General features: G+C 44.7%; 1 protein-coding gene across 3 annotated transcripts; it reads right to left on the reverse strand.

The window, feature by feature from the left end:
* Nucleotides 1-11,492: 11,492 nt before the first annotated feature.
* On the reverse strand, nucleotides 11,493-27,140 carry nrsn1 (neurensin 1). Of its 3 annotated transcripts, XM_064946910.1 has the most exons (4): nucleotides 27,061-27,140; nucleotides 21,796-22,062; nucleotides 16,718-17,057; nucleotides 11,493-12,381 (listed from the first exon to the last, which is right to left on the reverse strand). In XM_064946910.1, exons 2-4 carry the CDS (start codon nucleotides 21,979-21,981, stop codon nucleotides 12,347-12,349), a joined length of 561 nt encoding a protein of 186 aa, XP_064802982.1. In that variant the 5' UTR covers nucleotides 21,982-22,062; nucleotides 27,061-27,140; the 3' UTR covers nucleotides 11,493-12,346. The 3 variants fall into 3 exon arrangements, with proteins under 3 accessions (XP_064802982.1, XP_064802980.1, XP_064802981.1); XM_064946908.1 differs by lacking the exon at nucleotides 11,493-12,381 and having other exon boundaries at nucleotides 15,773-17,057; XM_064946909.1 differs by lacking the exon at nucleotides 11,493-12,381 and having other exon boundaries at nucleotides 15,773-17,057; nucleotides 21,796-22,006; nucleotides 27,061-27,119.
* Between the last annotated feature and the right edge of the window lie 832 nt (nucleotides 27,141-27,972).

A 27,972-nucleotide genomic window follows, 5' to 3' on the forward strand; every position in this document is an offset into this window, starting at 1 on the left:
CTCTTCCAGATCTGCCAGTCAGCAAGACTCTTCCAGGTCTGCCAGTCAGCCAGACTCTTCCGGATCTGCCAGTCAGCCAGACTCTTCCGGATCTGCCAGTCAGCCAGACTCTTCCGGATCTGCCAGTCAGCCAGACTCTTCCAGATCTGCCAGTCAGCCAGACTCTTCCAGATCTGCCAGTCAGCCAGACTCTTCCAGATCTGCCAGTCAACCAGACTCTTCCAGATCTGCCAGTCAGCCAGACTCTTCCAGATCTGCCAGTCAGCCAGACTCTTCCAGATCTGCCAGTCAGCCAGACTCTTCCAGATCTGCCAGTCAACCAGACTCTTCCAGATCTGCCAGTCAGCCAGACTCTTCCAGATCTGCCAGTCAGCCAGACTCTTCCAGATCTGCCAGTCAGCCAGACTCTTCCAGATCCGCTAGTCAGCCAGACTCTTCCAGATCCGCCAGTCAGCCAGACTCTTCCAGATCTGCCAGTCAACCAGATTCTTCCAGATCTGCCAGTCAGCCAGGATCTTCCAGAACCGTCAACCAGCCAGGATCTGCCGGATCCAAATACCTGGCTGAGCTTCCTCTCAGTGCTGGGCTTCTTCTCAGTGCTGGGCTTCCTCTCAGTGCTGGGCTTCCTCTCAGTGCCGAGCTTCCCCTCTGTCCCGAGCTGCCCCTCTGTCCCGAGCTGCCCCTCAGTCCCGAGCTGCCCCTTAGTCCCGAGCTGCCCCTCAGATCCGAGCTGCCCCTCAGTCCAGTGGGGTTCTGGGTGAGGACTACTAGGCCATGGTCGGCGGCGAAGGTGGACTATCCTAGGACGCGAGGAGGGGGGACTACAACATTTATAGAGTGGGTTCCACGTCCGGAGCCGGAGCCGGAGCCGCCACCATGTACAGACGCCCACCCGGACCCTCTCTATTGTTTTGATGTGCGTCCGGGAGTCCGCACCTAAGGGGGGGGGGGTTCTGTCACGCCCTGGTCTATATTTATTATGTTTATCTTCATTTATTGGGTCAGACCAGGGTGTGACATGGGTTTATTTGTGGTGTGTTTCGTCTTGGGGTTGTGTGGGGTGTATAGCATAGTCTATGTCTGCCTGAGGCGGTTCTCAATCAGAGTCAGGTGATTATTGTTGTCTCTGATTGGGAACCATATTTAGGTAGCCATATTCTTTGAGTGTTTTCGTGGGTGATTGTTCCTGTCTCTGTGTCTTCACCAGATAGGACTGTTTAGGTTTTCACGTTCCGTTTGTTGTTTTTGTATTGTTCATGTTTTTTCGTTCTTCAATAAATATGTCTCAAAAGTACCACGCTGCATTTTGGTCCGCTCCTCCTTCAACAGAAGAAAGACGTTACAGTATCACAATTCCAGTGGGTCAGAAGTTTACATGCACTAACTTAACAGTGCACTAACTTTACAGAAAAATATGTCATGGCTTTAGAAGCTTCTGATTGGCTAATTGACATAATTTGAGTCAATTGGAGGTGTACCTGTGGATGTATTTCATGGCATCATGGGAAAATCAAAAGAACTCATCCCGACTTCAGACAATTTTTATTAACCTCCACAAGTCTGGTTCATCCTTGGGGGCAATTTCCAAACGCCTGAAGGTACCATGTTCATCTGTACAAACAATTGTACGCAAGTATAAACACCATGGGACCACGCAGCCGTCAAACCGCTCAGGAAGGAGACACGTTCTGTCTCCTAGAGATGAACGTACTTTGGTGCGTTGTGGTAGCAGGCTGATCCAATCACTTACCATGTTTTTTTGTCGTGTCTGGATAAGCAACGTTATTGCAAAAGCCTAGTCACAGAGAATCCTCACATCTCCCCACAATTCTACACTCTTCCTCCCAGCTTCCCACTCCAGAAACAGCCTGTTAGTTCACCAGGGACAGAAGACAGCAGTGGGCAGCCAGTCAGATAGACCATGCTGTGTATCTCCTTCCTCCCAGCTTCCCACTCCAGAAACAGCCTGTTAGTTCACCAGGGACAGAAGACAGCAGTGGGCAGCCAGTCAGATAGACCATGCTGTGTATCTCCTTCCTCCCAGCTTCCCACTCCAGAAACAGCCTGTTAGTTCACCAGGGACAGAAGACAGCAGTGGGCAGCCAGTCAGTTAGACCATGCTGTGTATCTCCTTCCTCCCTGCTTCCCACTCCAGATACAGCCTGTTAGTTCACCAGGGACAGAAGACAGCAGTGGGCAGCCAGTCAGTTAGACCATGCTGTGTATCTCCTTCCTCCCTGCTTCCCACTCCAGAAACAGCCTGTTAGTTCACCAGGGACAGAAGACAGCAGTGGGCAGCCAGTCAGTTAGACCATGCTGTGTATCTCCTTCCTCCCAGCTTCCCACTCCAGATACAGCCTGTTAGTTCACCAGGGACAGAAGACAGCAGTGGGCAGCCAGTCAGTTAGACCATGCTGTGTATCTCCTTCCTCCCTGCTTCCCACTCCAGATACAGCCTGTTAGTTCACCAGGGACAGAAGACAGCAGTGGGCAGCCAGTCAGTTAGACCATGCTGTGTATCTCCTTCCTCCCAGCTTCCCACTCCAGATACAGCCTGTTAGTTCACCAGGGACAGAAGACAGCAGTGGGCAGCCAGTCAGCTAGACCATGCTGTGTATCTCCTTCCTCCCAGCTTCCCACTCCAGATACAGCCTGTTAGTTCACCAGGGACAGAAGACAGCAGTGGGCAGCCAGTCAGTGAGACCATGCTGTGTATCTCCTGATGTATAGCCTCTGTTACTGTGACATGCTGAACTGACTGCACTAGAGACTGGTCCTGTAACTACAATAGTATGCTGCAATGATGTAATGCTGTAATAATGTATTGTAATCATGTAATGCTGTAATAATGTATTGCTGTAATAATGTAATACTGTAATAATGTAATAGTTTAATAATGTAATGGTGTAATAATGTAATAATGTAATGCTGTAATAATGTAATGCTGTAATAATGTAATAATGTAACACTGTAATAATGTAATAAGGTAATGCTGTAATAATGTATTGCTGTAATAGTGTAATGCTGTAATAATGGTGTGATGTAATAATGTAATGCTGTAATGATGTAATGCTGTAATAGTATGCTGTTGTTATGGGATTTTTATGAATAATGACTAAATTATGTATACATTTAGCTTAGAATTATAACTAAACAGAATACTACTCTGTTACTGTATGAATGTATTAATCTTATTATAATCATAATACTGAATATAAGGTGTGTAGTTTTAGTCAAGAATTAGAACAGGGACTTTCTGTTCCTTGTTAGAAACGAATGGAGCTGTCGTCAGACTGGCTGGAATACTGTGTTCCTTACTGGACATTCTGTCCCCACCCAGGGAGGGGAGAGACCTGGGGCTTGTAGTAGATTGTTTAAACAGGTGGCAGACAAGGTGGGAAGGCTTGTGAACTATGTTGCCATTGTATCTGAGAGGAGGAGGGACATTTATGACGAAATGTGAGGTATATAAACTAATGTACATGGTATTATGACCAGAGCTCTCGAGAATAAATGCTATTGGCTAACTTGTATTGCTATAATAATGTATTTCTGTAATCATGTTATGCTGTAGTAATGTAATGCTGTAGTTATGTAATGCTGTAATAATGTAATAATGTAATGGTGAAATAATGTAATGCTGTAATAAATGTAACGTTGTAATAATGTAATGCTGTAATAATGTAATGCTGTAGTAATGTAATGCTGAAATAATGTAACGCTATAATAGTGTAATGCTGTAATAATGTATTGCTGAAATAGCATGCTGTAAAAATGCAGTGCTGTAATAATGTAATGCTGTAATAATGGTGTGATAAAATGATGTAATGCTGTAATAATGTAATAATGTATTGCTGTAATAATGTATTGTTGCAATAATGTAATGCTGTAATGCTGCATTAATGTATTGCTTTAATAATGTATTGCTGTAATAATGTAATGCTGTAATGATGTAATTCTGTAATAATGTATTGCTATAATAATGTATTGCTGTAATAATGTAATGCTGCAATAATGTAATGCTGTAATACTGTAATGCTGTAATAATGCAATGATGTAATAATGCAATTTAATGCTGTAATAATGTAATGCTGTAGTAATGTAATGCTGTAATAATGTATTGCTGTAATAATGTAATAATGTAATGATGTAATTCTGTAATAATGTATTGCTGAAATAGCATGCTGTAATAATGTATTGCTGTAATAATGTAATTTAGTTATGATGTAATAATGTAATCTAATGCTGTAATAATGTCATGCTGTAATAATGTATTGCTGTAATAATGTAATGCTGAAATACTGTAACGCTGTAATAGTGTAATGCTGTAATAATGGTGTGATATAATGGTGTAATGCTGTAATAATGTATTGCTGAAATAGCATGCTGTAATAATGCAGTGCTGTAATAATGTAATGCTGTAATAATGTAATGCTGTAATAATGTAATGCTGTAATAATGTAATAATGTATTGCTGTAATAATGTAATGCTGTAATAATGTAATAATGTATTGCTGTAATAATGTATTGCTGTAATACTGTAATGCTGTAATAATGCACTGATGTAATAATGCAATTTAATGCTGTAATAATGTAATGCTGTAATAATGTAATGCTGTAATAATGTATTGCTGTAATAATGTAATGATGTAATTCTGTAATAATGTATTGCTGAAATAATGTAATGCTGAAATACTGTAACGCTGTAATAGTGTAATGCTGTATTAATGTAATGCTGTAGTAATGTAATGCTGAAATAATGTAACGTTGTAATAGTGTAATGCTGTAATAATGGTGTGATATAATGGTGTAATGCTGTAATAATGTAATGCTGTAATAATGTAATAATGTATTGCTGTAATAATGCAGTGCTGTAATAATGTAATGCTGTAATAATGGTGTGATAAAATGATGTACTGCTGTAATAATGTAATGCTGTAATAATGTAATAATGTATTGCTGTAATAATGTATTGCTGCAATAATGTAATGCTGTATTAATGTATTGCTTTAATAATGTATTGCTCTAATAATGTATTGCTGTAATAATGTAATGCTGTAATAATGTAATGCTGTAATAATGTAATGCTGTAATAATGTAATGCTGTAATACTGTAATGCTGTAATAATGCAATGATGTAATAATGCAATTTAATGCTATAATAATGTAATGCTGTAATAATGTAATGCTGTAATAATGTATTGCTTTAATAATGTAATGCTGTAATGATGTAATGATGTAATGTAATGCTGTGATAATGTAATGCTGTAATAATGTATTGCTGTAATAATGTAATGCTGTAATGATGTAATGCTGTAATAATGTAATGATGTCATAATGTAATGCTGTAATGATGTAATGATGTAATAATGTAATGCTGTAATGATGTAATGATGTAATAATGTAATGATGTAATAATGTAGTAATGTTATGCTGTAGTGATGTAATGCTGTAATAATGTATTGCTGTCATAATGTAATGCTGTAATGATGTAATGATGTAATAATGTAATGATGTAATAATGTAGTAATGTTATGCTGTAATAATGTAGTAATGTTATGCTTCAATGATGTAATAATGTAACAATGTAATGCTGTAATGATGTAATGCTTTAATAATGTAATGATGTAATGTAATGCTGTAATGATGTATTGCTTTAATAATGTAATGATGTAATGTAATGCTGTAATGATGTATTGCTTTAATAATGTAATGATGTAATGTAATGCTGTAATGATGTAATGCTTTAATAATGTAATGATGTAATGTAATGCTGTAATACTGTAATGCTGTAATACTGTAATGCTGTAATACTGTAATGCTGTAATGCTGTAATAATGTATTGCTGTAATGCTGTAATAATGTAATGCTGTAATAATGTAATACTGTAATGCTGTAATAATGTAGTAATGTTATGCTTCAATGATGTAATAATGTAACAATGTAATGCTGTAATGCTGTAATACTGTAATACTGTAATGCTGTAATGCTGTAATAATGTAATACTGTAATGCTGTAATAATGTAATACTGTAATGCTGTAATAATGTAGTAATGTTATGCTTCAATGATGTAATAATGTAACAATGTAATGCTGTAATGCTGTAATACTGTAATACTGTAATACTGTAATGCTGTAATGCTGTAATAATGTAATACTGTAATACTGTAATACTGTAATGCTGTAATACTGTAATGCTGTAATGCTGTAATAATGTAATACTGTAATGCTGTAATAATGTAATACTGTAATGCTGTAATAATGTAATACTGTAATGCTGTAATAATGTAGTAATGTTATGCTTCAATGATGTAATAATGTAACAATGTAATGCTGTAATGATGTAATGCTTTAATAATGTAATGATGTAATGTAATGCTGTAATACTGTAATGCTGTAATAATGTAATGTAATGCAGTAATGATGTAATGCTGTGATAATGTATTGCTGTGATAATGTAATGATGTAATATAATGCTTTAATAATGTAATGCTGTATTAATGTAATGATGTAATGTAATGCTGTAATGATGTAATGTAATGCTGTAATGATGTAATGTAATGCTGTAATGATGTAATGTAATGCTGTAATGATGTATTAATGTAATGTAATGCTGTAATAATGTAATGCTGTATTAATGTAATGTAATGCTGTAATGATGTAATGCTGTAATGATGTAATGTAATGCTGTAATGATGTAATGTAATGCTGTAATGATGTAATGCTGTAATGATGTAATGTAATGCTGTAATGATGTAATGCTGTAATGATGTAATGTAATGCTGTAATGATGTATTAATGTAATGTAATGCTGTAATAATGTAATGATGTAATGTAATGCTGTAATAATGTAATGCTGTAATAATGTATTAATGTAATGTAATGCTGTAATGATGTATTAATGTAATGTAATGCTGTAATGATGTAATGTAATGCTGTAATGATGTATTAATGTAATGTAATGCTGTAATAATGTAATGCTGTAATGATGTATTAATGTAATGTAATGCTGTAATAATTTAACTCTGTAATAGTTACCTGTAATGATTCTGCAGTGAATGTTGTGTGGGAGTAGACAGGAAAGGGGACTGCAGCTGGTAAAGAAATAGCACAGGGAGGAAGTGAATGGATGAATGAAGTCATCAGCTCATTACCGGGAGGAAGTCAGAAGAAGTGAGCAGAGACACAGTGATGTGAAGAACATCATTACAGTTGCAGAGAGTGCTGCTGCTTCCTCTCTGTGATGTCAGGGACGTTGACCTACATTATGGATGAGCTGTATGTCTCTCTGTGATGTCAGGGACGTTGACCTACATTATGGATGAGCTGTATGTCTCTCTGTGATGTCAGGGACGTTGACCTACATTATGGATGAGCTGTATGTCACAGCTTTGAAGAGTGGACGTGGGTGGGGTTGTCTGGTATGAATTTGTGAATAAATATTAATGTTAAAGGATGGAATGTCTGTATTGAGTTATTACATGATGTTATGAATTGAAGGTCTGTAATGAGTTATTACATGATGTTATGGATGGAAAGTCTGTATTGAGTTATTACATGATGTTATGGATGGAAGGTCTGTATTGAGTTATTACGTGATGTTATGAATAGAAGGTCTGTATTGAGTTATTACATGATGTTATGAATGGAAGGTCTGTATTGAGTTATTACATGATGTTATGGATGGAAGGTCTGTATTGAGTTATTACATGATGTTATGAATGGAAGGTCTGTATTGAGTTATTACATGATGTTATGGATGGAAGGTCTGTATTGAGTTATTACATGATGTTATGAATGGAAGGCCTGTATTGAGTTATTACGTGATGTTATGGATGGAAAGTCTGTATTGAGTTATTTCATGATGTTATGAATGGAAGGTCTGTATTGAGTTATTACATGATGTTATGGATGGAAGGTCTGTATTGAGTTATTTCATGATGTTATGAATGGAAGGTCTGTATTGAGTTATTACATGATGTTATGGATGGAAGGTCTGTATTGAGTTATTACATGATGTTATGAATGGAAGGTCTGTAATGAGTTATTACATGATGTTATGAATGGAAGGTCTGTATTGAGTTATTACATGATGTTATGAATGGAAGGTCTTTATTGAGTTATTACATGATGTTATGAATGGAAGGTCTGTATTGAGTTATTACATGATGTTATGAATGGAAGGTCTGGAATGAGTTATTACATGATGTTATGAATGGAAGGTCTGTATTGAGTTATTACATGATGTTATGAATGGAAGGTCTGTATTGAGTTATTACATGATGTTATGAATGGAAGGTCTGTAATGAGTGTCATGACGTTGGCCTGCTGGGAGAGGTTTATGACCTCCATTAAATACATTTCCCCTGTTCTCTCTCTCTACTTTATAGAGTTGACTCTTGGAAAGCCCTTTGTTAACATGGAGAGAGAGAGAGAGAGAGTCTGGTAACATCAAAAGGTGGGACACTGAACCATATTTTGGTAATCCAACCAGTTGAAAATATGCGTTGGTACTTAATGAATATGATGTCAGATCATTTGTTGTCTGAGACATTACCACTAATGATTGTATGACATATACTGTATCTTGGAAAGTCTACACATTCTAGTTATCAAATTCACATGGAATTGTTGTGCAAATTAAATGTTTAAATATGAAACTATTTGTGAAAAGATGAAATGTAATTTTAGCTTCTTTAATGAGAGAACGGTTTGTCATACGAGTAAACTCTTCTCACTCAGAGGCCCCGCCCAAGTGGACAGACATTGGTTGTAAAACTACGAAACACGCCCTTCTCTTCACCACGATATAAACCCGTTGACGAAAATCCAACTTTGTGTTCCAAGGATGAGAGGACGACGGTCCCCACGTTGAAAGGGCTAAGATAATAACCTAACGAAATTAGCATCGAATTTAAATGTGAAGATGATGATCGACATGCCGAAAGGATGAATTTCGACTATACCAGTCAGAATATAGCATGAGTAAGGCAACTTGGCATGAACTTTGAACTCTTATTCACTAAAGAAGTGATACCTCCTCGCCGATTGAGTTCGCCGCAGCAACTGTAAACGTGGGTTAGGAAAGGACGGACGACGTATCCGTTCTACCACAAGACGACGGTACTGCCAAGTATCCGTTCTACCACACGACTGTACTACCATGTATCCGTTCTACCACACGACGACGGTACTACCAAGTATTACGCTCTACCACACGACGACGGTACTACCAAGTAACCGTTCTACCACACGACGACGGTACTGCCAAGTATCCGTTCTACCACACGACGACGGTACTACCAAGTATCCGTTCTACCACACAACGACGCTACTACCATGTATCCGTTCTACCACACGACGACGGTACTACCAAGTATCCGTTCTACCACACAATGACGCTACTACCATGTATTCGTTCTACCACACGACGACGGTACTACCAAGTATCCGTTCTACCACACGACGACGCTATTACCAAGTATCCGTTCTACCACACGACGACGGTACTACCAAGTATCCATTCTACCACACGACGACGGTACTACCAAGTACCCGTTCTACCACACGACGACGGTACTACCAAGTTTCCGTTCTACCACACGACGACGGTACTACCAAGTATCCGTTCTACCACACGACGACGCTACTACCAAGTACCCGTTCTACCACAAGAGATCCATGACAGACAACTCGGCCTTCTATCTACGACCAATCTACCGAAGCGCAGCTCAGAGTAAATATTTATTGCATTTTCCTTTTTCAATTGGGCGGTTGGGCGGTTATTTAGAATGCATAAGATACTGTATTTACGACAGCATCGCTGCCTACGGTCCGATAGAGACAAAACCTTTGTGTTCCTCAGTCTTCCCACTCTTTCATTCAAAACCCAACCCCCTTTCTTTGTGTAACCAGCCTTCATATCTGTTCCGTCCGCTAGGGACCTTTTCCTTTATGACATCATTTGTAATCAATGTATGATCCATTCCATGTAGATGTAATTCTGTGTGATTGTTTAGGTATTTAGTAAATAAATAATTAAACCACATGTTGTATTGCTGATTCAACTTGTTTCGTGAAGATAAACCAAGAATGTACAACTTTCAGATGAGACTGAATAAGGTGACGATTAAATATCGACTGCTATTGAGGTAAAAGAGTACCAGGTCTTTAAGAGTTTATTCAGAAGATAACAGCTCTATAAATATTATTTCGTGGTGCCCCGACTCTCTAGCTAATGACATTTACATGATTAGCTCAACCAGGTAATATTAATTATAGAGACATTATTTGATAGAATAGCATGTCATATCACTTAATCCGGCAGAGGCAAAGACACGACATGACTTATTATATGATGGTATGGATGGAAGGTCTGTGTAATGAGTTACATGACCCAACACCTGAAAAATAAAATGTCTAAAATGTGCTTTTGAATCCTCGTGGATTGATTACCGTAAGAGACAGTTTGCAGCAGCCCCTCTACCCCCGTCTTATCTGCAGTTGCATAGGTTGGGAATGAGACAGAGAGAGTCACACACAGCCTAGAGAAACCATTAACCTGGTGAGTCATCGAACGCTGTGAGCGTCCTCAAGTTCTATTTCTAGGAGCACCGTTTATAGCCTCTGTCCCTATCCCTCGCGCCTCTCTCTCCCACCAGCCTCTCACTCCCTCGCGCCTCTCTCTCCCTCGCGCCTCTCTCTCCCTCGCGCCTCTCTCTCCCTCGCGCCTCTCTCTCCCACCAGCCTCTCGCTCCCTCACGCCTCTCTCTCCCTAGCGCCTCTCTCTCCCTCGCGCCTCTCTCTCCCTCGCGCCTCTCTCTCCCTCGCGCCTCTCTCTCCCTCGCGCCTCTCTCTCCCACCAGCCTCTCGCTCCCTCACGCCTCTCTCTCCCTAGCGCCTCTCTCTCCCTCGCGCCTCTCTCTCCCTCGCGCCTCTCTCTCCCTCGCGCCTCTCTCTCCCTCGCGCCTCTCTCTCCCACCAGCCTCTCACTCCCTCACGCCTCTCTCTCCCTCACGCCTCTCTCTCCCTCGCGCCTCTCTCTCCCTCGCGCCTCTCTCTCCCTCGCGCCTCTCTCTCCCTCGCGCCTCTCTCTCCCTCGCGCCTCTCTCTCCCTCGCGCCTCTCTCTCCCTCGCGCCTCTCTCTCCCTCGCGCCTCTCTCTCCCTCGCGCCTCTCTCTCCCTCGCGCCTCTCTCTCCCTCGCGCCTCTCTCTCCCTAGCGCCTCTCTCTCCCTAGCGCCTCTCTCTCCCTCGCGCCTCTCTCTCCCTCGCTCCTCTTCAAGCTGCTTGAAATAACAAGGTCATGTCTCTACTTCCCTTCAGGAGTCCTCTTCCTGTGTCTTTACAGGATGTTGATGATAACAGATGTTATGTAAGACAAGAACAGTGGTTGGGTATATCCTATATATATTACGATAATAAAGAGCTTAAGGACATAAAATGGTGGACAGAGATGAGACAGTTGATCAGAAAACGGAATCGTCACCAGGAGTAAGTTGCTGATAATTTCAAGTTGTATTTATTAGGTTATATGAAAAATAGACATGTAATATATAGGACAGAGTTATCTTTGCTCGTTCCTTCTTTCTCTGACCCGGTAGAATCCATTTGAGGAACAAATATGCCCTTATATTTAACACAACTACTCATCTGTCATATTTTGTAACAGGTTTTTATTTTATTTTTAAATACAGGTTTTCAAATTACTCCATTAACATGTAATTATAAATGTATTCACAACATGGCACAATATGGAAACATCAAGCCCAACTGACCACTCAGTAGTGACTGGCATAACCACTGTTACATGTATCTTTAGTTAGCTACTGATGTTATTCTCATTGGTTTTGTTTTGTAGCTTTATCTCACACCCGATGACTTGTCTTCTATAGATTGACATGTTGGTTACCTTGGTTACAGGTCAGTGGAGGCTGGTGTGTGGAGATGTAGTTAAGGACAGGCTCGTCGTCACGTGTTTTGATACCGCTCCGTTGTATTCCCATTCCAGCCGTTAACAATGTGAGCCTGTCCTCCGATATCTCCCGCCCACCAGCCTCCAGTGTTCCAGGTGATGTTGTCGTCGTTAGCTACAGGCCATCTCTTGTTTGTCTGTTCTCACACCTGGCCTGTGTGTTGCGTCTAGTACAGGGAGAGTTTGGATGATGTCATCTCTCACAGGGGTCAGGGGTCAGTGGTCAGTTTGAATGTGAAAGGTCAGTTCATCAGATCACACACTATGGTACTTGGTTTTTCACAAACATGAAAAATCGAAGCTGATATATTCATTTGAAGAGAAATTGATCCAAAAGGTTTAAAGAAAACTTTAACACAGAATCTTCAGCTCTATCAACTTGTTATGTCCCGGATCACCTGGGTTTCTCCTACAAAACAAAACGTAGCAGCTTTTAGTCTCCATTCTATCCCTGCTACGGGAATAGCTCGAGCTCTGTTGTGTCTGAACTGACAGAACTGTAGTCTAGAGTAATGTGATGTATGTCCAGTGTCTGGTGCATCTGATGTGCTCAGCAGCCCAGTGTCTTTATCACCCTGCCTTGTGTCTATAGATTCTATGTTGTGATTTATAACAACATGACATAGGGGTTTAGAGCCAACTGTCTATAGATTCTATGTTGTGATTTATAACAACATGACATAGGGGTTTAGAGCCAACTGTCTATAGATTCTATGTTGTGATTTATAACAACATGACATAGGGGTTTAGAGCCAACTGTCTATAGATTCTATGTTGTGATTTATAACAACATGACATAGGGGTTTAGAGCCAACTGTCTATAGATTCTATGTTGTGATTTATAACAACATGACATAGGGGTTTAGAGCCAACTGTCTATAGATTCTATGTTGTGATTTATAACAACATGACATAGGGGTTTAGTTATACCACAGCTGTTAGTTACACCACAGTTGCTGTTAGTTATACCACAGCTGTTAGTTACACCACAGCTGTTCGTTATTCCACAGCTGTTAGTTACACCACAGCTGTTAGTTATACCACAGCTGTTAGTTATACCACAGCTGCTGTTTGTTATACCACAGCTGTTAGTTATACCACAGCTGCTGTTAGTTATACCAAAGCTGTTAGTTATACCACAGCTGTTAGTTATACCACAGCTGCTGTTAGTTACACCACAGCTGTTCGTTATTCCACAGCTGTTAGTTATACCACAGCTGTTAGTTACACCACAGCTGCTGTTAGTTATACCACAGCTGTTAGTTATACCACAGCTGCTGTTAGTTATACCACAGCTGTTAGTTATACCACAGCTGTTAGTTATACCACAGCTGTTAGTTATACCACAGCTGTTAGTTATACCACAGCTGTTAGTTATACCACAGCTGTTAGTTACACCACAGCTGCTGTTAGTTATACCACAGCTGTTAGTTATACCACAGCTGTTAGTTATACCACAGCTGTTAGTTATACCACAGCTGCTGTTAGTTATACCACAGCTGTTAGTTATACCACAGCTGTTAGTTATACCACAGCTGTTAGTTATACCACAGCTGTTAGTTATACCACAGCTGCTGTTTGTTATACCACAGCTGTTAGTTATACCACAGCTGCTGTTAGTTATACCACAGCTGTTAGTTATACCACAGCTGTTAGTTACACCACAGCTGTTAGTTATACCACAGCTGCTGTTAGTTACACCACAGCTGTTAGTTACACCACAGCTGTTAGTTATACCACAGCTGCTGTTAGTTACACCACAGCAGTCGGCAGCAATTGCTTAGGCTCAATATAGATATTTTTTGGGGAAAAAGGGTACTCCATTCTTTTATTTCTTCATTGCTGAAGATGACACTGATAAATCCAGTCAAGATGGGAAAACCTACGCTGGACAGTGACTGACTGTCACTAATAAAGAGTTAAATCGAAGGAGCTGTGTGATTACCTCCAGCCGTTAGTGGAGTCAAAACATTAAGAACACCTTCCTCATATTGAGTTGGAAAAGACAGCCACAATTGGTCTGGGCTCACTGACTCCACAAGGTGTCGAAAGCCTTCCACAGGGATGCTGGCCCTTGTTAACTCCACAAGGTGTCGAAAGCCTTCCCCTGGGACGCTGGCCCTTGTTAACTCCAGTGCTTCCCATAGTTGTGTCAAGTTGGCTGGATGTCCTTTTGGGTGGTGGACCATTCTTGATAAGGTTGAGCGTGAAAAACCCGGCAGCGTTGCAGTTCTTGACACACTGAAACTGGTGCGCCTGGCACCCACTACCAGACCCTGTTTAAAGATACTTACATCTTCTGACTTGCCCATTCACCCTCTGAATGGCACACAGACGCAATCCATGTCTCAATTGTCTCAAGGCTTAAAAATCCTACTTTAACCCGTCTCCTCCCCTTCATCTACACGGATTGAAGTGGATTTAACAACTGGCATCAGTAAGGGATCATATCTTTCACCTGGATTCACCCGGTCTGTCTATGTCATGGAAAGAGCAGGTGTTCTTAATGTCTTATCCACTCAGGACATGTCCTCTAAATTAGCGGTCAGCTCCCTTTTTGTTTACTGTGCCCCAGAAGTACCCCTCATTTGACCAGTAGGCCTACGTTCTGATGAGTCTCCCCAAGAACCCCATGTGGATAGGATAAGTACCCCATGTGGATAGGATAAGTACCCCCTGTGGATAGGATAAGTACCCCCTGTGGATAGGATAAGTACCCCTGTGGATAGGATAAGTACCCCCTGTGGATAGGATAAGTACCCCTGTGGATAGGATAAGTACCCCCTGTGGATAGGATAAGTACCCCCTGTGGATAGGATAAGTACCCCCTGTGGATAGGATAAGTACCCCATGTGGATAGGATAAGTACCCCTGTGGATAGGATAAGTACCCCCTGTGGATAGGATAAGTACCCCCTGTGGATAGGATAAGTACCCCTGTGGATAGGATAAGTACCCCTGTGGATAGGATAAGTACCCCTGTGGATAGGATAAGTACCCCCTGTGGATAGGATAAGTACCCCTGTGGATAGGATAAGTACCCCTGTGGATAGGATAAGTACCCCTGTGGATAGGATAAGTACCCCTGTGGATAGGATAAGTACCCCTGTGGATAGGATAAGTACCCCATGTGGATAGGATAAGTACCCCCTGTGGATAGGATAAGTACCCCTGTGGATAGGATAAGTACCCCATGTGGATAGGATAAGTACCCCCTGTGGATAGGATAAGTACCCATGTGGATAGGATAAGTACCCCATGTGGATAGGATAAGTACCCCTGTGGATAGGATAAGTACCCCTGTGGATAGGATAAGTACCCCTGTGGATAGGATAAGTACCCCTGTGGATAGGATAAGTACCCCCTGTGGATAGGATAAGTACCCCTGTGGATAGGATAAGTACCCCCTGTGGATAGGATAAGTACCCCCTGTGGATAGGATAAGTACCCCCTGTGGATAGGATAAGTACCCCCTGTGGATAGGATAAGTACCCCATGTGGATAGGATAAGTACCCCATGTGGATAGGATAAGTACCCCCTGTGGATAGGATAAGTACCCCTGTGGATAGGATAAGTACCCCATGTGGATAGGATAAGTACCCCTGTGGATAGGATAAGTACCCCCTGTGGATAGGATAAGTACCCCATGTGGATAGGATAAGTACCCCTGTGGATAGGATAAGTACCCCCTGTGGATAGGATAAGTACCCCCTGTGGATAGGATAAGTACCCCCTGTGGATAGGATAAGTACCCCTGTGGATAGGATAAGTACCCCCTGTGGATAGGATAAGTACCCCCTGTGGATAGGATAAGTACCCCCTGTGGATAGGATAAGTACCCCATGTGGATAGGATAAGTACCCCATGTGGATAGGATAAGTACCCCATGTGGATAGGATAAGTACCCCCTGTGGATATGATAAGTACCCCATGTGGATAGGATAAGTACCCCCTGTGGATAGGATAAGTACCCCATGTGGATAGGATAAGTACCCCCTGTGGATAGGATAAGTACCCCCTGTGGATAGGATAAGTAGCCCATGTGGATAGGATAAGTACCCCCTGTGGATATGATAAGTACCCCATGTGGATAGGATAAGTACCCCCTGTGGATAGGATAAGTACCCATGTGGATAGGATAAGTACCCCATGTGGATAGGATAAGTACCCCTGTGGATAGGATAAGTACCCCCTGTGGATAGGATAAGTACCCCCTGTGGATAGGATAAGTACCCCATGTGGATAGGATAAGTACCCCCTGTGGATAGGATAAGTACCCCATGTGGATAGGATAAGTACCCCCTGTGGATAGGATAAGTACCCCATGTGGATAGGATAAGTACCCCGTGTGGATAGGATAAGTACCCCTGTAGATAGGATAAGTACACCAGGGTGAGACCCACTGCTCTATACAGTGAGCCTGTTAGTTTCTTGGTCTAGGTACATGATTGTAACCCAGCCAGTAGATTTACATGAAAGGAGCTGTGTGATTCCTCCTGCAGCCTTAATTACACAGCGTTACATGAAAGGAGCTGTGTGATTCCTCCTGCAGCCCTGAGGGCTGGAAACACAGGGTTTGTAAGGAGTGGTACTGAGATGACATAAGCTGACCTTTAGAAGAGTTAGGAACAAGGACACATGAACACCACTGATAATCTACCTCTCTCACTACTACATGGACAACTGTTATGTCTCTGAGTTGGGCTGGACACTGTGCACTTTAGACAGGGTGACTGGGATCTTACTCTTCCCCGGAGTCGGGGCTCTGGTGACGGGATGGACCGTGTTCTGGATATCGACCAGCCTCTCCTTAAACTTCTGCTGCAGGTACAGCTCCTCCTTGGAGTAGCTCTTAGAGAAGGCCGAGAGGAGGAGACCTACGGCCATCAGGCCGCCGCCCACGCAGAACAGCACGGCGCCCGTCAGCTTGCACACGTCCAAGGCTCGGTTGAAGAGGACAGCGTGGCTGTCCACGAAGAGGAGCTCGTCTTCCCCGAACGCTTCGATCTTAGTCGGGGTGGCGTAGCCCACCAGTAGGACAATGAGGCCTGTCACCAGAATCAGGGTTCCTAACGCTAGACAGACCTGGGGGAAGGAGAGACAGGATCAGAGTTCCTAACATTAGACAGACCTGGGGGAGGGAGAGACAGGATCAGAGTTCCTAACATTAGACAGACCTGGGGGAGGGAGAGACAAGATCAGGGTTAAGGATCAGGGGGAGGGAGAGACAGGATCAGGGTTCCTAACACTAGACAGACCTGGGGGAGGGAGAGACAGGATCAGGGTTCCTAACATTAGACAGACCTGGGGGAGGGAGAGACAGGATCAGGGTTCCTAATGCTAGACAGACCTGGGGGAGGGAGAGACAGGATCAGGGTTCCTAACATTAGACAGACCTGGGGGAGGGAGAGACAGGATCAGGGTTCCTAACACTAGACAGACCTGGGGGAGGGAGAGACAGGATCAGGGTTCCTAACATTAGACAGACCTGGGGGAGGGAGAGACAGGATCAGGGTTCCTAACATTAGACAGACCTGGGGGAGGGAGAGACAGGATCAGGGTTCCTAACTCTAGACAGACCTGGGGGAGGGAGAGACAGGATCAGGGTTCCTAACTCTAGACAGACCTGGGGGAGGGAGAGACAGGATCAGGGTTCCTAACACTAGACAGACCTGGGGGAGGGAGAGACAGGATCAGGGTTCCTAACATTAGACAGACCTGGGGGAGGGAGAGACAGGATCAGGGTTCCTAACATTAGACAGACCTGGGGGAGGGAGAGACAGGATCAGGGTTCCTAACTCTAGACAGACCTGGGGGAGGGAGAGACAGGATCAGGGTTCCTAACGCTAGACAGACCTGGGGGAGGGAGAGACAGGATCAGGGTTCCTGATCAGGGGGAGGGAGAGACAGGATCAGGGTTCCTAACTCTAGACAGACCTGGGGGAGGGAGAGACAGGATCAGGGTTCAGGATCAGGGGGAGGGAGAGACAGGATCAGGGTTCCTAACATTAGACAGACCTGGGGGAGGGAGAGACAGGATCAGGGTTCCTAACATTAGACAGACCTGGGGGAGGGAGAGACAGGATCAGGGTTCCTAACATTAGACAGACCTGGGGGAGGGAGAGACAGGATCAGGGTTCCTAACTCTAGACAGACCTGGGGGAGGGAGAGACAGGATCAGGGTTCCTAACTCTAGACAGACCTGGGGGAGGGAGAGACAGGATCAGAGTTCCTGATCAGGGGGAGGGAGAGACAGGATCAGGGTTCCTAACACTAGACAGACCTGGGGGAGGGAGAGACAGGATCAGAGTTCCTAACACTAGACAGACCTGGGGGAGGGAGAGACAGAATCAGGGTTCCTAACATTAGACAGACCTGGGGGAGGGAGAGACAGGATCAGAGTTCCTAACGCTAGACAGACCTGGGGGAGGGAGAGACAGGATCAGAGTTCCTAACACTAGACAGACCTGGGGGAGGGAGAGACAAGATCAGGGTTCCTAACACTAGACAGACCTGGGGGAGGGAGAGACAAGATCAGGGTTCCTAACACTAGACAGACCTGGGGGAGGGAGAGACAGGATCAGGGTTCCTAACATTAGACAGACCTGGGGGAGGGAGAGACAGGATCAGGGTTCCTAACATTAGACAGACCTGGGGGAGGGAGAGACAGGATCAGGGTTCCTAACATTAGACAGACCTGGGGGAGGGAGAGACAGGATCAGGGTTCCTAACACTAGACAGACCTGGGGGAGGGAGAGACAGGATCAGGGTTCCTAACATTAGACAGACCTGGGGGAGGGAGAGACAGGATCAGGGTTCCTAACATTAGACAGACCTGGGGGAGGGAGAGACAGGATCAGGGTTCCTAACATTAGACAGACCTGGGGGAGGGAGAGACAGGATCAGAGTTCCTGATCAGGGGGAGGGAGAGACAGGATCAGGGTTCCTAACACTAGACAGACCTGGGGGAGGGAGAGACAGGATCAGAGTTCCTAACACTAGACAGACCTGGGGGAGGGAGAGACAGAATCAGGGTTCCTAACATTAGACAGACCTGGGGGAGGGAGAGACAGGATCAGAGTTCCTAACGCTAGACAGACCTGGGGGAGGGAGAGACAGGATCAGAGTTCCTAACACTAGACAGACCTGGGGGAGGGAGAGACAAGATCAGGGTTCCTAACACTAGACAGACCTGGGGGAGGGAGAGACAAGATCAGGGTTCCTAACACTAGACAGACCTGGGGGAGGGAGAGACAAGATCAGGGTTCCTAACACTAGACAGACCTGGGGGAGGGAGAGACAGGATCAGGGTTCCTAACATTAGACAGACCTGGGGGAGGGAGAGACAGGATCAGGGTTCCTAACACTAGACAGACCTGGGGGAGGGAGAGACAGGATCAGGGTTCCTAACATTAGACAGACCTGGGGGAGGGAGAGACAGGATCAGGGTTCCTAACATTAGACAGACCTGGGGGAGGGAGAGACAGGATCAGGGGGAGGGAGAGACAGGAGCAGGGTTCCTAACATTAGACAGACCTGGGGGAGGGAGAGACAGGATCAGGGTTCCTAACATTAGACAGACCTGGGGGAGGGAGAGACAGGATCAGGGTTCCTAACATTAGACAGACCTGGGGGAGGGAGAGACAGGATCAGGGTTCCTAACATTAGACAGACCTGGGGGAGGGAGAGACAGGATCAGAGTTCCTAACACTAGACAGACCTGGGGGAGGGAGAGACAGGATCAGGGTTCCTATACACTAGACAGACCTGGGGGAGGGAGAGACAGGATCAGGGTTCCTAACTCTAGACAGACCTGGGGGAGGGAGAGACAGGATCAGGGTTCCTAACATTAGACAGACCTGGGGGAGGGAGAGACAGGATCAGGGGGAGGGAGAGACAGGATCAGGGTTCCTAACACTAGACAGACCTGGGGGAGGGAGAGACAGGATCAGGGTTCCTAACTCTAGACAGACCTGGGGGGGGAGACAGGATCAGGGTTCCTAACTCTAGACAGACCTGGGGGAGGGGGACAGGATCAGGGGGAGGGAGAGACAGGATCAGGGTTCCTAACTCTAGACAGACCTGGGGGAGGGAGAGACAGGATCAGGGTTCCTAACATTAGACAGACCTGGGGGAGGGAGAGACAGGATCAGGGTTCCTAACGCTAGACAGACCTGGGGGAGGGAGAGACAGGATCAGGGGGAGGGAGAGACAGGATCAGGGTTCCTAACTCTAGACAGACCTGGGGGAGAGAGAGACAGGATCAGGGTTCCTAACTCTAGACAGACCTGGGGGAGGGAGAGACAGGATCAGGGGGAGGGAGAGACAGGATCAGGGTTCCTAACACTAGACAGACCTGGGGGAGGGAGAGACAAGATCAGGGTTCCTATACACTAGACAGACCTGGGGGAGGGAGAGACAGGATCAGGGTTCCTAACGCTAGACAGACCTGGGGGAGGGAGAGACAAGATCAGGGTTCCTAACTCTAGACAGACCTGGGGGAGGGAGAGACAGGATCAGAGTTCCTAACACTAGACAGACCTGGGGGAGGGAGAGACAGGATCAGGGTTCCTAACACTAGACAGACCTGGGGGAGGGAGAGACAGGATCAGGGTTCCTAACGCTAGACAGACCTGGGGGAGGGAGAGACAGGATCAGGGTTCCTAACGCTAGACAGACCTGGGGGAGGGAGAGACAGGATCAGGGTTCCTAACATTAGACAGACCTGGGGGAGGGAGAGACAGGAGCAGGGTTCCTAACATTAGACAGACCTGGGGGAGGGAGAGACAGGATCAGGGTTCCTAACTCTAGACAGACCTGGGGGAGGGAGAGACAGGATCAGGGTTCCTAACACTAGACAGACCTGGGGAAGGGAGAGACAGGATCAGGGTTCCTAACATTAGACAGACCTGGGGGAGGGAGAGACAGGATCAGAGTTCCTAATGCTAGACAGACCTGGGGGAGGGAGAGACAGGAGCAGGGTTCCTATACACTAGACAGACCTGGGGGAGGGAGCTAGACAGACCTGGGGGAGGGAGAGACAGGATCAGGGTTCCTAACTCTAGACAGACCTGGGGGAAGGAGAGACAGGATCAGGGTTCCTATACACTAGACAGACCTGGGGGAGGGAGAGACAGGATCAGGGTTCCTAACGCTAGACAGACCTGGGGGAGGGAGAGACAGGATCAGAGTTCCTAACTCTAGACAGACCTGGGGGAGGGAGAGACAGGATCAGAGTTCCTAACTCTAGACAGACCTGGGGAAGGGAGAGACAGGATCAGAGTTCCTAACACTGGACAGACCTGGGGGAGGGAGAGACAGGATCAGGGTTCCTAACACTAGACAGACCTGGGGGAGGGAGAGACAGGATCAGGGTTCCTAACACTAGACAGACCTGGGGGAGGGAGAGACAGGATCAGGGTTCCTGATCAGGGGGAGGGAGAGACAGGATCAGGGTTCCTAACTCTAGACAGACCTGGGGGAGGGAGAGACAGGATCAGGGTTCCTAACTCTAGACAGACCTGGGGAAGGGAGAGACAGGATCAGAGTTCCTAACACTGGACAGACCTGGGGGAGGGAGAGACAGGATCAGGGTTCCTAACTCTAGACAGACCTGGGGGAGGGAGAGACAGGATCAGGGTTCCTAACTCTAGACAGACCTGGGGGAGGGAGAGACAGGATCAGGGTTCCTAACTCTAGACAGACCTGAACAGGCAGATGTTTACAGTAACCTGGCTCAATACACTACTCAGACCATGTCAGGATGTTTACAGCACCTTGACCCAATACCCTCCCGATATCTCTTCTCTCATATATATCATACCTTCCAGAGGACAGAGCTCCACCGACTAGGCGATCTCTGAATCTGAAAATCTTCATCGCGTTCCCAGATGGAGGCAGTACACTCCTCGTAGAACTGGTGGAGGTATGATCTCACGCCGTATCTCTGGTCGTGCTGCGTCTGCTCAGCGTAGTCTGACCCACAGATCTCAGCACAGGCTGAAGCCATCCTGACCCTTTCACCTCAGCTCTGTCTAGAGAGAGAGAGAGAGAGCACCACACTAACCTCACACACACCGGGTGCCACTGCCTGCACACAACACACACACACACACACACACACACACACACACACACACACGCGCACACACACACACACACACACACACACACACACACACACACACACACACACACACACACACACACACACACACACACACACACACACACACACACAGTTGTATTATGGGAGAGAGATACAATGCTGTATGATCAGCCACAGTGTTGCTCCCATTTTGAATCACCCATCCGTTTCTGTTCAGGATATTAGGTTGTGTTGCTGCCTGCTATCTGCTGCCTGCTACCTGTTACCTGTTACCTGTTCAGGATATTAGGTTGTGTTGCTACCTGTTACCTGTTCAGGATATCAGGTTGTGTTGCTGCCTGCTACCTGTTGCCTGCTACCTGTTCAGGATATTAGGTTGTGTTGCTGCCTGCTACCTGCTGCCTGTTACCTGTTACCTGTTACCTGTTACCTGTTCAGGATATTAGGTTGTGTTGCTACCTGTTACCTGTTACCTGTTACCTGTTCAGGATATTAGGTTGTGTTGCTACCTGTTACCTGTTCAGGATATCAGGTTGTGTTGCTGCCTGCTACCTGTTGCCTGCTACCTGTTCAGGATATTAGGTTGTGTTGCTGCCTGCTACCTGCTGCCTGTTACCTGTTACCTGTTACCTGTTACCTGTTCAGGATATTAGGTTGTGTTGCTACCTGTTACCTGTTACCTGTTACCTGTTCAGGATATTAGGTTGTGTTGCTACCTGTTACCTGCAACCTGTTACCTGTTCAGGATATTAGGTTGTGTTGCTACCTGCTACCTGTTCAGGATATCAGGTTGTGTTGCTGCCTGCTACCTGCAACCTGTTACCTGTTCAGGATATTAGGTTGTGTTGCTGCCTGCTACCTGCAACCTGTTACCTGTTCAGGATATCAGGTTGTGTTGCTGCCTGCTACCTGCTACCTGCTACCTGTTCAGAATATTAGGTTGTGCTGCTGCCTGTTACCTGTTACCTGCTACCTGTTCAGGATATCAGGTTGTATTGCTGCCTGCTACCTGTTACCTGTTCAGGTTATTAGGTTGTGTTGCTGCCTGCTACCTGCAGCCTGTTACCTGTCCAGGATATTAGATTGTGTTGCTACCTGCTACCTGCTACCTGTTCAGAATATTAGGTTGTGTTGCTACCTGCTACCTGTTCAGGATATCAGGTGTGTTGCTACCTGCTACCTGCAACCTGTTCAGCATATTAGGTTGTGTTTTTGCCTGCTACATGCTACATGCTACCTTCTACTTGTTCAGGTTATTAAGTTGCGTTTCTGCCTGCGAGATGCTGCATGCTGCCTGCTACCTGTTCAGGGATATTAGGTTGTGTTTCTACCTGCTATCTGCTGCCTGCTACCTGTTGCCTATTACCTTCTATCTGCTACCTACTGCCTGCTACCTGCTGTCTGCTTCCTGCTGCCTATTACCTGCTATCTGCTGCCTGCTACCTGCTACCTGCTACCTGCTGCCTGCTACCTATTACCTTCTATCTGCTGACTGCTACCTGCTGCCTGCTGCCTGCTGCCTGCTACCTTCTATCTGCTACCTGCTGCCTGCTACCTGCTGCCTGCTGCCTGCTGCCTGCTACCTGTTGCCTATTACCTTCTATCTGCTGCCTGCTACCTGCTGCCTGCTACCTTCTATCTGCTACCTGCTACCTGCAACCTGTTCAGCATATTAGGTTGTGTTTCTGCCTGCGACATGCTACATGCTACCTGCTATCTTTTCAGGATTTCAGGTTGTGTTTCTACCTGCTACCTGTTCAGGATATTAGGTTGTGTTTCTACCTGCTACCTGTTCAGGTTATTAGGTTGTGTTTCTGACTGCTACCTGCTACCTGTTGAGGATTTTAGTTTGTATTTTTGCCGGTTATCTGTTTAGGATATTATGTTGTGTTTCTGCCTGCTACCTGCTACCTGTTGAGGATTTTAGTTTGTATTTCTGCCTGCTACATGCTGCCTGCTACATGCTACCTGCTATCCGCTACTTGTTCAGGTTATTAGGTTGCGTTTCTGCCTGCTACATGCTGCCTGCTACATGCTACCTGCTACCTGTTCAGGATATTAGGTTGTGTTTCTATCTTCTACCTGTTCAGGATATTAGGTTGTGTTTCTACCTGCTACCTGCTACTTGTTCAGGTTATTAGGTTGCGTTTTTGCCTGCTACATGCTACATGCTACCTTCTACTTGTTCAGGTTATTAAGTTGCGTTTCTGCCTGCGAGATGCTGCATGCTGCCTGCTACCTGTTCAGTGATATTAGGTTGTGTTTCTACCTGCTATCTGCTGCCTGCTACCTGTTGCCTATTACCTTCTATCTGCTACCTGCTGCCTGCTACCTGCTGTCTGCTTCCTGCTGCCTATTACCTGCTATCTGCTGCCTGCTACCTGCTACCTGCTACCTGCTGCCTGCTACCTATTACCTTCTATCTGCTGACTGCTACCTGCTGCCTGCTGCTTGCTACCTGCTACCTGCTACCTGCTGCCTGCTACCTATTACCTTCTATCTGCTGACTGCTACCTGCTGCCTGCTGCCTGCTGCCTGCTACCTGTTGCCTATTACCTTCTATCTGCTGCCTGCTACCTGCTGCCTGCTACCTTCTATCTGCTGCCTGCTGCCTATTACCTTATATCTGCTACCTGCTGCCTGCTGCCTGCTACCTGCTGCCTGCTGCCTGCTACCTGCTGCCTATTACCTTCCATCTGCTACCTGCTACCTGCTGCCTGCTGCTACCTGCTACCTGCTGCCTGCTACCTGCTGCCTGCTACCTGCTACCTGCTGCCTGCTGTCTGCTTCCTGCTGCCTATTACCTGCTATCTGCTGCCTGCTACCTGCTGCCTATTACTTTCTATCTGCTGACTGCTACCTGCTGCCTTCTACCTGCTGCCTGCTACCTGCTACCTGCTGCCAATTACCTGCTGCCTATTACCTTCTATCTGCTACCTACTGCCTGCTACCTGCTGCCTGCTGCCTATTATTTTCTATCTGCTGACTGCTACCTGCTGCCTGTTGCCTGCTACCTGCTGCCTGCTGCCTGCTACCTGCTACCTGCTGCCTGCTGCCTGCTACCTGTTACCTGCTGCCTATTACTTTCTATCTGCTGACTGCTACCTGCTACCTGCTGCCTGCTGCCTATTACCTGCTGACTGCTACCTGCTGCCTGCTATGTTACGTAGGCTCTGAATGAATAACACTTCTGTTGTCTATATGTAGTCAGTGTTGAAGGATGTTATGTAGACTCTGAATGAATAACACTTCTGTTGTCTATATGTAGTCAGTGTTGAAGGATGTTATGTAGACTCTGAATGAATAACACTTCTGTTGTCTACATGTAGTCAGTGTTGAAGGATGTTATGTAGACTCTGAATGAATAGCACTTCTGTTGTCTACATGTAGTCAGTGTTGAAAGATGTTATGTAGACTCTCTCTGAATGAATAGCACTTCTGTTTTCTACATGTAGTCAGTGTTGAAGGATGTTATGTAGACTCTGAATGAATAACACTTCTGTTGTTTACATGTGGTCAGTGTTGAAGGATGTTATGTAGACTCTGAATGAATAACACTTCTGTTGTCTATGTAGTCAGTGTTGAAGGATGTTATGTAGACTCTGAATGAATAACACTTATGTTGTCTACATGTAGTCAGTGTTGAAGGATGTTATGTAGACTCTGAATGAATAACACTCATGTTGTCTCCATGTAGTCAGTGTTGAAGGATGTTATGTAGACTCTGAATGAATAACACTTCTGTTGTCTACATGTAGTCAGTGTTGAAGGATGTTATGTAGACTCTGAATGAATAACACTTCTGTTGTCTATGTAGTCAGTGTTGAAGGATGTAGTTGTATTTTTTTGTATTTTGTACATGATGTGTCAGCAGGGCTTATCTGTGAAAGAGACCTTGGTCTTTAATAAAATAGAGGTCAAATAAAATCGAATGTGCGTACGGCAAAATAATGACTTCAAATATTCAGCATTTAGTATTATGCAAAATGCGATATGCATGAGATATGCAATATGTATAGTTTGTGTACTCATTGACAATCTCTATCATACATAATAAATATGTCCCTGAAGAGCCCACAGCGTCATTTGTTCCAATCCAATGCTTTGATGAGTAATAGTCAATGTAAACACAAACCTAGTTGTCAAGTAAACAAACACAGCAGAAACGACAAAACGTATCCGAAATATAATAACCTCTGTCATACCAATTATAAGGTCACGTGGATGCCAGTGGTCAAAACACCTGATCTTGTTTTGATCATGTTCTCTCACCGATTGGAACCCAACACATTTTAGAATCTCAAATAATTAACATTGAAACCGAAACACGAAGGAAAGTAACCCGGCAAAATGCGACCTTCTTTTATAGCTCAATGACTGCGACGACAGAGCGAGAGAGAGAGATATCGCTGTCCATGGTGCTGAATGTGAATCCGCTCTACCCAAAGGAGGCAGAGACGTAAGACATGACGCCATACTGATCTGACACACACGTCCTTCCTTCGTCTTGCTTTCACAGTCCCCTTGAGACATCTTTTATCTAAGATAATAGCATCAAACCATGTAATCGATTAGGCTATAAGCTGTTATCGTCAAAGTAAACGGATTTGCTTTGGATTCTAAGCCACACCAGGCGCATGCTATAGGCTAAATAAAGTTGAGATTGGGAAGTCAACTGTCTATTTACAAAACTACAAACACTATTGATTTGAGTCTGACAACACGTCTTCTGTCTAGTTCTTTCAAAAATAAATACATAACTCGACAGTTAATCACACCCTGAATGTTGAGACAGTAGATCAAGACATTTTCTCATTTTAAAGGTTACTTCCAGATGTTGAAAAGCCATACAGCTAATCATATTCCCACCACTATTATGTAATCCACATCAGATAGCCCAGTACAGTCGTTTCCACTATGAACCCGTTTAAAAAAAAACGTTAAAGCGAATATCCGAACGCATAGAAGGCTGAAATGTACCTGTCATAACCGGCTTGGAGAGTCGCGCTGTTCCTTCACTCAGGTCCCATCACTCTAGATTCTTAGCTCCGACAGTCGCCCTATCGATGATTCAGACTCACGCTGGCTTCTGCGCAGGCGTCAGATCCATGTCTTGTCGACTTGCCCAATAGAGGATAACAGTATAATGGCGTCATTTTTGTAGGCACTAACTACTCCGCCATGGTTCGTTGGACAAAGTCTATGGGAAATAAGTTTTTGTTTGTTTTGTTGATAAACGCTGAAACTAAGGTATGTGGTAAACACAGGCGTTGGAGATCTGATATGTTTTGTTCGGTGAGACAGTTGTCGTCAGTTTTCGTCATTTTTTTGTGAATTTTTAACCATTTATGTAATACAAAAAACAACAACATATAAACAACATATAGGCTTCATAATTCATAAAGATCATGTTAGTTGACTGATATTACCTCGTCGAATTTACAAGATGTCCTAAGCCTGTTTTAACTGTCTTAACCTCAGACCTAATTTTCTCCATTTATCCCAGAACCATATTCTTTCCCCATTAATTTCTCTAGAGGTTTTACTCATTTCCGGGTTTTAGGACGACAAGCCAATGCCCCCCGTGGCAGATAGAGGTGGGGCGGTGTGGTGATTGGTTGAGGCTGGAGGTAGTCTGGGTTCATAATTCTGATGTTTTGAGCAGTTGTCTCGAAGTGCTTATACAGAAACCCAGTCGAAAAGAGCCAGCAATGCAGAGGCAGAAGCACATGCAACATGTGTATGATATCAGGGATTAAGATAAAAACTAACAGTTGGTACGTATGAACAGCATAACATGGTGCTCAGTCCATACCTGAAGACCTGATGCCTTGGTATTGGCTTGCATTGCTAACACAAATCTTCAGGTCTCAGACAATGTTTTTGTTTCTC

The sequence above is a fragment of the Oncorhynchus masou genome, chromosome 29, assembly GCF_036934945.1.
Source record: "Oncorhynchus masou masou isolate Uvic2021 chromosome 29, UVic_Omas_1.1, whole genome shotgun sequence".
Classification (NCBI taxonomy): domain Eukaryota; kingdom Metazoa; phylum Chordata; class Actinopteri; order Salmoniformes; family Salmonidae; genus Oncorhynchus; species Oncorhynchus masou.

Coding starts and splice junctions, on each gene's coding strand:
- nrsn1 (XM_064946908.1), bottom strand. CDS start 21,981: ATGGCTTCAGCCTGTGCTGAGATCTGTGGGTCAGACTACGCTGAGCAG. Junction 17,058..21,795: donor GGAGCTCTGTCCTCTGGAAG/GTATGATATATA, acceptor TCCTTCCCCCAG/GTCTGTCTAGCGTTAGGAAC.